An 11,903-nucleotide genomic window follows, 5' to 3' on the forward strand; every position below is an offset into this window, starting at 1 on the left:
GCGTCCGACTTTCGCTTAGGTCATGATCTCACGGTTCGTGGGTTCGAGCCCCGCGTCGGGCTCTGTGCTGACTGCCAGCTCAGAGCCTGGAGCCTGTTTCAGTCTGTGACTCCCTCTCTCTCTGACCCTCCCCTGCTTACGCTGTCTCTCTCTCTCTCCTAGAAATAAATAAAAAACATTTAAAAAAAAATAAACTTAAAAAAGAAAAGTAATTTTGATTTGGACAGAAATTTACACATAAGAACGGTCACTAAAACACATATTTAAGAACACATTTTCAATAGTTTTCTATATTCTTCTTTATAGGTTTTTGTAATAAATTATAAGCAACCATAAATAATTTAGTATATAATGGTCCTTTATAGAATGCAATATTTTCCAGTCATTAAAATGGTAGTGTATGTATACATACATATGCATACATATACATATACACATACACATATACATATATATGCCAGCACGTGCATAGAAACTTTCGAAGAAGAGAAACAGGACTTTGTTAATCTTATTTTGTTCTGAGGACATAGACTTTTACTTTTCACTTATACCTTTCTGTACTCTTTGAATTATGAAATGACCATGTATTACTTTTATTTTCAAAAGCTAATAAAAATATTAAGAGTATGTAATGACATGGGGAAATGATTAAGTGAAAAAAAGGAATAAAACATGGTATATATAGTATGCTTACAAAAATCTCAGAAATAGATCAAAAGTTAATAATTCTATTTCTGTTTTTCGTTAAAAGTAAAATATGCCTCAAAATATTAGCTAAGCAATATCAGCTTGTTTTTCTCATCTGGTTTTTCAAAATTTAAGCTTTTTCTCCTAATGAACCTCAAATAAATTAGAGTCTCATTCTTCTTTGCTGAATTAATCATGGATCCCGGAGGACCAAGGGTTGATCTGTGTAAGTAGATTCAGTGAAGATACTAAAACATGCTGGATGGTCATCTTTGTTACATTAAATATAATCCCCAAATGTCATTTTTAAATGAGTTACAACTGGACACTGTATTGGAGGCTCCAGAGTTAACTTGTGCTCTATCGTTATCTATTTGCACCCGAGGCACGTAAAGGGTGGTGTTACTGTAGACTTTGGAACCAGGCTGCCAGAGTTCGTAATTCTGGCTCCATCCAGCCGTTAGCTGGGTAACCCTGGGCAAGTGGTTGAACCTTTCAGTGCTCCAGCTTCTTCGTTTGCAAAATGGTACTTACCTCACTAGGTTGGAGAATTAAGTGTAGGTGTATGAAGTGCTTAGAATACTGCCTCAGACACAGTAGGTACTTAAGTGTGTGCTACTACTATTGTTGTTACTAACACATGATGCACCTAATTTCAGAAGCATTCTGCTCCCAAGTAACTGGGCAACAAAGGATGACAAAAGGCACTGTGTTGTTTACAATACCTGGGACAGTTATACACAGCTTTCATCTATAGGACCACCAAACCCCCACCCCCACTGCTGCCATGTCAGCTTTTGCCAGAGGATATTTTGTGGAGTACATACAAAAACCTCACCTGAAGTCCATCTCAGTAATGAAAACTCATTGCTTAAAAACAATTTTTTTAAAGAGTGACAATAGTAAAACTTTCTTCTACTTAAGTTAGAAATGTGTGGAGAAGCCAATGAAAGTAGCATTTAGTATAAAACCTGGCTTTTGGAGTTGGTTAGTTAGATCATGTGCTTCCAAGGCCAAAAATACAATGAACTGCTAAATAACTCTATTTCTCTGTGTGCTCTTTGGTTCAGATTGTATTCTTAACCACAACTAACTACCTCACAAAGGTACTTTAAGGGAAGCCATCAGAGAAGATTTCTGGAAATCAGGTAGACTTCCTGAGTTAGGCAGAAGTCAGTAGATAAATATTCCTTGATTCCTGATATTAGAAATGCAATTCAAAGTAGTACCTTCCTGATGGTAGGGTAGAAACAAAATCTTCCCCAAACCAGTTACTTGTGCTTTCTCTATGCCAAGTGAGACTGACTTCAGCAAACTTGTACGTGTCATTACCTAAATGAAATGAAGAACTGACTGGACTTCTGGAGAGACGGGAAGGGCAGGCATTTGTCTTTCATGTTTGGGTTGGACTGGAAAAAATACTATGAAGAATAAAAGAAAAAAGCCTGGGTTGCCAACAGCTTTCAAACGGCAAAGTTTTGATATTCGTTCTTGGTGTTTTACCTGTGTAGTGATGCTCTCATGGCATTATGTCATTGGCATTTTCTGTAGCAAAACACAGTGAGTACAGAGGAAACGACGAATGCTAAGGAAAGTCAAAATTCTTTCAGCCATCCCAACACCATCCCACCCCTTTCACAGAAGATACGATGAATCTTACCTCCACTGAGAATGATGACGGCTATAAATATTGCCAAGTCGCTGTCATCTAATTCCAGTGCATTGAACTTCACAGCAAACTCAAACTTGGGCTCCATAAAGTCACCAAAGGGTTTTCTCAGGCTCTTTAGAAACTCCCTTGTCATGAATCCTTGGCCCTCTGATATGAGAACCCCATCTTTATTCATCAAGGAGGCCAGCATCGTGTAAATGATCTCATGGACGCCATATTTTAGGAGAGTTACTTGGTCATTTAGGTCAAGGTTTACAAACCCAGGGATGCTTTTGGCATACTCTGTGATCTCCTGCACAGCTTCCACTGAGCGGAACTGACACCCCTGAAAGATGCGAATGGCCACTTCTTTGCTCTGCTCCTGCAAAGGGGTGATGTGTTTGAACTTGATTTTATCTTCTCCCATCATTAAAGAATTCATGTCATAGATAACAAATGGCTGCAAAACAAGGGAAAAAGGTAGTTGAGTTGGAGACTTCTAATTTAGGGTGAACACCATTCCAGTTTCTTTATACACATTTGCTTTGCTAACTAGAATCTTAAAGGTCAAAAATACTTTATGAGAAAAGACTCTTCTCTCCTGATTATTCCTCCTAATTGTCTTTCAGGCCCAATCATATTTTACCAAACTTGGTCTGCTTTTCTCTCAACGTATACTGAAACACTTTACCTATGATTGGCTAAGAGTTCCAATTTTGGTTGTTTGCAGAGTCTTTGTTGCTGACTTTGAAAATCATACAAAATGTGTTGTTTATCTTGGCTTTCAATAGAATGTGTTAAGCTTCTTTTAATAAAAAAAAAATCATTTCTGCAATTCAGGGTTGAACACATCCACTTGAACATAAAGTAATCTTGCAGTTTTAGATTAAATCTACTCAGATCTTAAATGAAACGCAGTGTGCATGTAAAATACACTTAACTATAAAAAATCAGTCTGAAAGCAGATGAGAAATACCAAGCCAAGAAAATGTCTATTTATTTTCTTAATGCTCTGGAAGCAATCTGTTTTAGAAAGAGCCAGATGTTTAAAGCCTGTGGGTAAGCGCTGCATAAAGTGGCAAAATTAAAAAAGGGTTTTGAACTTATTTTTCAAAGTATCTGTCCTTAAAGGTCAAATAATCAATAAAACCTGTGGATCAGTTTATTCAAGTTTGCGATAGCTGCCTTCAGAAGCAAGTTGTCAGTCATTAAGTGATCTCTCTCTTTCATTTCCTTGTATAGAACTGACCAAAGGGTTGTGGTCATTGTGAAATCTTCCAGGCTACTCTGCTGGAGAAGGGGCAGCATATTACATACACTGGAAATACTGAACTATAGAAGTTAAACCCCAATCCCATTCAAATAAGCATATACTCAAAAGCACTAGAAGAAGAAGAGTTGAGGGTATTTGGGTTCTAGCTTGGATTCTGTGTGACTATGTGACTATGTTAACGATGTGACTTTAGAAAAGTCATTGATCTTTCCTAAGCTTAAATTTCTCAACTGAGAGGGATGGACTAAATTGGGGTATTTCCATTTCTTCTCTTGCAGATGTTCTAGTTGCATTTCTCAGAAGCTGTGTGTGTGGTGTACATGTGGGTAAGTGTGAGTGTGCACGTATACGCATGTACACTGAACATGATGTTTCTCCGTAGCAGAGACGCTGAGAACTCCCTCCTGATGGGCAAGAGGGAGCCACATAAGGAGTGGCAGCAGGAGCCACCTTCAAGAGCCACTGGTTTGGAGATTCTGTTAATCTCTACACAAGTCTACGATTTTCACCAAACTATTAAGTATATTCTACACTGAAGGAAATAACACTAACACTAAGGATTTTTAGAGGTTGAGATTTCCAAACCTGCATATGATTTCAACACCATTCACTGGAGTTATTCCAGAAATTCTCGCTTTTTTTAAATCAAAAACTTTACTTCAATTGTATTGTTAAGCCAACCCCAAAGGAGGGCAGATGTGTGGACTCGAGAATAAGTTTGCTTGTTGGCTCTAATTTTTCAAGTAAATTAGGGGCAAATAATGCTTACTATGTTTTTGGACACTCTGCTTGTATTTTTTTTTCTTTTTTTCTATTTCAGGATTCATATTAATGAGAGAGGAAAAAGAAAAAAAAAAGAGCACATAATCAGTCACATCAGTTAAAATGTGCTGAGTTCCCCCAGAATGTCAGATTCTAATCATGAGAAAGGCTTGCTTTTATAGAACCTAGAGAAAATGTGGCTTCTGTTCCTTTAGGAGTTTTGTAGCGTATTATTAAACTTTTGTTAATGAAATACTGGCTTTCTTTACTGCCATAGGAATGGTAGGGATACCTGAGAAGTCTACCTGTATATATAGAAGTACAAAATAACATGAATATACATCATTCCCTCTTCACATGGGAAAGATTGTGCCCAGAACTGCCCACTTCAACTTCTAGACGTGCTTCTGCTCAACAATTTGGCTTCTTGGCCCAGAATATGTATGCACAAAATTCTTCCACCTCCATGTAAGCAATTTATCTGGAACTATGCCCTGATAAATCACCCTGTGACTCTTCCCCTTGACTTCCCCTGTCCCCTCATATAAAGCCCCAGGTTCCTGTTTTTGAAACTCTGTGATAGTTGAACATAGGGCACAAAATCCTGCTAATTTTCTCTCCCAATTTAACAACAATGTGACTTTAACCCCTTGGCAATCGATGTTGGTCAGGATTTCCTGGCAGTAAACACTCAAGGACAGAGAAAGGAATCAGCAGCCCCCCCATCATGCCAAACCATTCTAGTTTTTTTTTTTTTTTTTAAATCCCTTCAGCATTTGAAAATATGAACTGGTAGAGAATTCTGGGTATTGACATGCAAATGAATACCAGGTGGATTTTTTTGTTTTTCCAAGATAATGTGCTGTTTTCATTGTATTTCTGAAGTCTGCATAGGCACTTTCAGCCACCACGTAAATCTGTCACACTCCAAGAGGGATCACCAGACACCATCTGTCTGGAGATCTGCCTTTCTTTGCCACCAATTCACTGATTTTTAGACTGCAAACAGTTAACTTGCACATTTTGCTCTGGAGCTCCTTACCCTGAAACAGTGAAAAGACTCACCTGATTTAGAGAGCTGACCTCCTTAAAACGAGGTGGAATCTGGCTCGTGTAACTTATCTTGGGTTATTAATATTACACTTCCGGCAAAATGTTCTACATAAAAAGGACTTCACTTCCATATTTCTGTATTTTCTACAAATCAAAGGGAGCTTAGAAGTTCTTGTTAGCTTCTGATGATCTGCCATTATTAAGAGGAACGAGATCATTCTCAAATTTGGTCTTAATGATTTACACTTCTAGTTTGGAGCCATCAAGGTATTTATCTTCAGACACTGTATCCAATGGCAAGATAAGCATCTCTCCTTAACAGGAAAGAATGTTTAATTTTATCTAGGACACTGTCGGAGATGGATCCAGGTTTTGTGGGGCATGAAATGCACTCAATCATTGCGTATATTTATGACAACTGTTGGATTCTATAATACAAGTTATAAGAGTAAAATTGTTGAGGCCCTTCCCAGAGCATTGGGAGGGGCTCTGTATGAGAGAGGAGCCCTGCAGTTAAGCTTCATTAACCTTATAGTGACTCTGCCTCTGGCCATAGTGATGCTTGTAGTTCTCATGTATCGGACAGACCAGACAAAGGTGAGGCTGACATGAAAAAAATTGCACTCCAACACAGTGTTCTTCTAGGGAAAGTAAAAACAGTTTCTGTAAGAGGAAATTAGTTTTCTTTGGAGAGGTACATCAAATATAATTGATTTAGATATATTCTGATTTTCAAAAATGTCTCTACATATCAAAGCCAGGATAGGATTAAAGGTACTGTTTTATATAGATAAATGTAATTATATTTAGTTACAGGCCTCTTGCACGCCTCTAATGTATAACACAAAGCTCACGGAGGAAGCTGGCTTAATAATGAAAACAAAATAGAGTAATAAAAGTTGACTTTTTTGACTGAAGAAATAGAACCATAGTGTTCCTTAGTAGTCCATAACATCAGAATTTTAAATATACAAGTTACGAAAGGGACTATGCACGAGTGAATGCTCTGAGTTTACAGCTCTTTCTGAATACTAAAATCGCAAGCTAAAGGAGATAAATGAGAGAGTCAACTAAAGCACAGACTATTCTAGTGGTTGCTTCAATTCCGGAGACTGTAATTAGTGTAAGAGACATCAGAGTTAAAACTGGCCTGAAAAACTATGCGTCTCGTCTCATGAATCTCTCCTGATAGCCTTAGTTTTCATGATAGATTAGAGCAAAGGCTCAAGGAAGAAAAACTGAATGCTTGGCGCCTATCTTCTTCATTTTGTTTCCTTCTTCTTTTTTTATACTTCTGACTAGCCTTTATCCATTTAGAGATACCTGATTCTCCTGGGTTGGCTACAGTGGGTGAATGTTAATCAAAACACATTGGTTGGGTTTCTTCAACGTCTTTTTGTTTTGCCCATTTCTATTTTCCTCTTGTTGAGAACCATGGGATTTATAGGACCAAAGGGGTCTTGAAAAATCACCTACATCATCATTCTCTGACGAGGTATCAATAAATTAAATGAAGCCAGGAGACTTTCCAAAGTCAAATAACTATTTACAGTTCTGAAATGGAACTAGATTTCCTGACTCATGATTAGTTCTTTTCCCTTTCTGTTGCTTTCTACATGACTTTCCCACTTTTACTTTTTTAAATAAAATGGAGGGAATTGGGGCTTTTCACAGAAAACTGAAGTTCTTCTGTGGTGGGGTATTGGAGGCAGTACCTTTTGAAGTATATAGCTCCTAGAAGTGCTAGTTTAGTGCTGGATGTGACTGAAGTTAAGTTTGAAAAACCTCTCAAATGTAATTCTGTTTCCCTGCATGGTTTAGAGATTTAAGACAAATAAAAACTTAATGGGAAGAATTATTCACACTCTAATGAACTAGCACATAACCACAGCTCTTAAAAAATCATTGATTGCCAGCCAAAGCGTTACTCAGCTGGCAAACAAGGGTATTGGTCAACTGAATCTAATCATTAAAAAAAATCCATGTGCTTTTCTTAACTATACGTTTTCAATTTACTGTCTGAAAGAGCACTATTGGTTCAGATCTATCTTCAGCTATTCATGACAGTCCTGGCAATAAAGGAATTTATTTTATTAACATTAATATATGGACTAATGATCCCAGGAGCCCATTTTCTTCATTAGCCATCAAAACAAATCAGCACTACTATCCTGTTCTTTATCCTGGGGCTTCTAAGTCTCCTTTCTCTGAGGGTTTGTCTGGTATCTTTCTTCTCAAGAGAGCAAATTCCAGCTCCCTCAGGCTTTTCCACAGACGAAAGAGAAAGAGCCCACACTTTGTTTAGCTGTAAGTGTAGGATTTAAAAGACCAGGTATCTTTCCAATAGCTTGAGTTACTAGATTTGACAGCCATTGTAAATTTTAGAATAGGAAAATTTGAATGGGTACAAAACTGTTTTCACTAAAGTTTACATTTCCATATTGGTTTTATTATTCGATAGTTTCCTATTTCACACACTATTTAGAAAAACAATTTTTATAATGGCACCAGTGTGCTCTCATAATTATAAGAACAGTGACTCTACACATATCCATCATAAGCAATGTGATGCTTTGGGACCCAAAGTCCAATATAGAACAAATAACAAGTTTTATTCCTTATTTGCAGATAGAGTGCAGCCAGGGCCTCACCATCTCCCAGATATGGGATGAAAAGTTGGCAGGCACACCAAGGGTTTTTCTATTTATTGTTTTATGACAAACCATGGCACTGAACATGGTTTTTTAAAACCATTCTCTGTTTATTTTCATCAACAAACATGGGATCATGTGACAATGACACACCCAGTGTGTTCATCACATCAGGGTAATATTCAAACACTGGGAACTTCCAAAGTCCATTCGGTTCTCAAATTGCCATCATGAAACAGAGCACCCTGGTTCTATAGTCACGTTTTTCAGGGTTCAGTGGGATCTCTTAAAAGATGGTGCTGGGCTGGTACAAGCCACTGAGAGGAAAAGAGATTGTGAGGAGAGCCAATGCCATTCCCTTTTGAGGGTGGCTAAACGGCTTAGTGCTACTGAAATCTCTTCTCCTGTTATCCATATCCCGTGATTCCATATCCCATCTGGCCCTGAGCCTGAAATTCCCAACCATTATTCTTTTAGGCAAGACAATGAAAAGTAGGGGTATCATATCCCAAAGATATGATGTTAAAGTTAAAAAACATGGGAGGGAAGCAGAAGCATTTAATTTATCTGCTCATTTATCTGTTTTGAAAGGTGCAAGTAGCACCAGGAAATAAGATACAGGAGACGGAATTTTAGTTGAGAAGGGAAGAGCCCTGGGTGGCCTAGAGGCATATATATGCTGGTACAGGTCCTGAGAGAAGAGATTAGCAGGTATTCCAAAAATGAGACAGAATAGGCAATGGTTAAATTGAGCAGTAAGATAAATTTAAAGAATGGCCTCTTCAACAAAGCCATTTCCTTTTCCAAAGGGTTTGGGTAACAAGCCATCCTTTATGCTCAACAGCCTCCCCCAGGCTTGGCCTAACCAACACTAATGACATCAGTCTCAAGCAGGGTGTATAATGAGACCCAAGCTGTTGTGCTGCACCAGCCATGGCCATTTTTCCACATCCCTACCCTCTCAGGAGTCCTTACTTCTGCATGACTTTTTCTATCAATGCAAAGCTTAACTTTCACAAGCCCTGGCCAAGAGATAACATAACACCCCTGAGAGAGATGCTATGAAATAAATAACGTGACCATGTAAGATAAAGTACAAATATCTAGTCTCATTGGAAATCACATTTTGGATTTTTTTTTTCCTCTCCCATATTCCTCTCTGAACTATTTCTTTCCACTAATGCTTAATTTGATTTTGCAAGATAAGGAGAAAAGAGAGAGCCAAACAATTCTATTTCAGTTTTGTGTAATCAGGGACTGGATTATTTTAATTTGGCCCAGTCTCTCTTTCCTTTTCCAGGCCCTAACAGGAGGCAATTCTGCCTCTATCTAGACTATTAATGATGTCCAGGTTGGTGAGCAAATATTGGGCGAGTTAGAGGCTCTCTGTTCAAAGTCCAGAATTTCAAAGGGGCACACAGGCAAGTTTTTAATTCAATTAAGCAAATACCTTCTGAGTAACTACTATGGGCAAAGCACAGTCTCAGTTACTATAGGGGAAAAATGACAAACATTTGGCCCCTGAACTTGAGAAGCCTATAATCAAGCATTTTGTAGCCCTTTTTCTTAAAATCCTTAATACCTATTTATCCCATAAAGAGCCTACAATTATCTTATTTTTAACTCAAAGATTTAGAGCCAAATTGCTATTTGGCGGGAGGTTTTAAAGTGATTTACACTGGACTGGGCTCTCTGCCTTTCAGTGACAGGGAAGAATACACCAGTCACTGGTAGTGTACATTTAAATCCTGGACTACTGAGGGGAAATTTTTTTTTTTTTAATGCCTTCCTCCTATCTCCTAGGTACTATTAAATTGATGGGATTTCCAGCATGGATTGCAGGTCTGGAGTGTGAGATAAAGAGAAGGTGAGAAAGCAGTTCCCGGAAAATAAACGGCCCGAGGCAAAACTGTGGCGTAAACAGTTTGCTTTAGGGTTCTTTCCCTGTCCCGCTCCCTTCCCAGCGCTGGGCCCCCAGCCGCGGTCCCTACCCAACGCCGGCTCTCAGCAAGCTGCTCAATGTGCTTACACTGTTAACTCCTCTTAGCCATGTTGCTACTTCTGCTTTTATTTCTCTCCCTTCAAAGGAACACGGCTGAGGTTCCAGTCACATCAGCTACACAGAGGTCTTCACTTGCTTTCATTCTGCTGTGCCCCCAATTTTTTTCATTAATGAATACACAGACACAGCTTTACTACGACCTATAGTCTGCAGTCCTGCCTGTATGGAAGACAACTGTCCTAGCCGCTATAATTTGGGAAGAACAAAAGAGTGAAAAGACAAAAATTTCCTGGCTGTGAATATATTGGGATAGCAGGACAAGGTAGAAGATTATTGCCATTCTAAAGAGCGATAAAAATAAATTGTTAAGCCAGCATATTTTCCCAAGGCGAAGCCTTCCGAGTGCATTTGTCCATGTGGCTCACTGCTAGCCAGTGGTGAAGTAGCTTCCAAGAGTGGGTATCAGGCTCAGAACGCCCTAACGCAGAAGTTAGGAGGCCCGCATCAGTCCTGGCTCTTCTATGTGCTAACTGCGTGATCACAGGACAAAACATGCAACCTCTCTGCACTCCAGTCTCCTCATTTTTAAAGATAGAATAATAATAGCAGCTGAAGATGGTTATGTGTCTTGGGCACAATAAATGTGTAAGGACTTTTCTGACTGTGGAGAAGTGGACACAGTATCACACTGTTAGGATATTGGTGACTCTCCTGCAGTCAGGAAACTCCCTGTCCTTCTTGGCATTTGGCTCTTTACACAGCAATACCCACAGGAATTTTCTATTAGCTGATACTACTCTAATGGTTTATAGCTAAAAGGGGGGGAACCCCCCACCTTGAGATAGTCATCAAAATGCATTAAAGGCTAATGAATATTTTTGCCAAAATATAACTGAGTGGGGACAAAGTTACACATATTTATGAAGTAGTTGCATGCCTCTCCTGGAAGTGTTCATTTGAAAGTAAATGACAGCACAAACGGGCCTTCGAGGGCTGGGACTGTGTCTTCTGAATGTGTCCTGTGCTTCTTACAACCCCAGGAACCTGCTGCAGATATTACAATCAAAGGTGGAGCCCTGCCTGGGAAAACAGGTACAGAGATGTGACCCAGGTCATACTGCAAGCGGACGGCAGAAGTGAAATTCCGGTGGAGCTGTGTTTTGTTTTACTGTGATTCCGGGTTGCTTTCTCAGCTTCCTATCGAGGAAGAGTTCTGCTTTGGAACATCTGACTTAGTAACAGTTATAACCTATTCTGGGTTTTCCAAACACTGGCAATCAGAGAGCCTGCAGATGTTTGAGAATCTACGGGAGGAGTAGCCCAGGCAGCTCAGAGCCGCACAGAGGAGAAAACTCAAGTGCGCAATAACAGGACAGAGCCTCTAATTGCCCAGGAGCGATCAGTAGAGCTACAAGGAAAACTACCTACATGTATATTTATGCCCCCGCCTGGAACTTCGTAAGAAGTGACTCTAGCAGTTCTCCTGAGCTGTAAAATACTGGGGCTGAACAGCTTCTCCACGCCTAGGTCAGGCCCCTCCCAGAGAAACGCAGGGCTGCTGGAACGGATGTAGCTGTGGCCAGTTATTCAGGCTCTATACTATTCTCAATTTGTAGGAGAAGTTGAGGGACTTTTTCCCTTTTCAAAATTGGGTTTATTTCTCCATCTGAAAACATTTCCTGTCCTATATTTTAGACTCAATATGTAACAGCGAACAGATGAACATGACTCTGCATACGTGTGTGTGTGTGTGTGTGTGTGTGTGTGAGAGAGAGAGAGACAGGGTGAATTATTTTCTCAAAGGACAAAACAACAACGAACGCA

The 11,903-nt window shown here is 39.3% G+C and overlaps 1 protein-coding gene across 5 annotated transcripts in view; it reads right to left on the reverse strand.

Annotated features, from left to right (window-relative positions):
• The window catches only part of PPARG (peroxisome proliferator activated receptor gamma), a 134,785-nt gene that overhangs the window by 14,847 nt on the left and 108,035 nt on the right, over positions 1 to 11,903 (reverse strand). For all 5 annotated transcript variants that reach the window (XM_039231308.1, XM_039231311.1, XM_039231310.1 and 2 more), the window contains one exon: positions 2,348 to 2,798. In XM_039231308.1, the coding sequence (XP_039087239.1) occupies positions 2,348 to 2,798 (451 nt within the window). The remainder of the gene's footprint in view (positions 1 to 2,347; positions 2,799 to 11,903) is intronic.

The sequence above is a fragment of the Hyaena hyaena genome, unplaced genomic scaffold, assembly GCF_003009895.1.
Source record: "Hyaena hyaena isolate Hyena2069 unplaced genomic scaffold, ASM300989v1 scaffold_56, whole genome shotgun sequence".
NCBI classification, from domain to species: domain Eukaryota; kingdom Metazoa; phylum Chordata; class Mammalia; order Carnivora; family Hyaenidae; genus Hyaena; species Hyaena hyaena.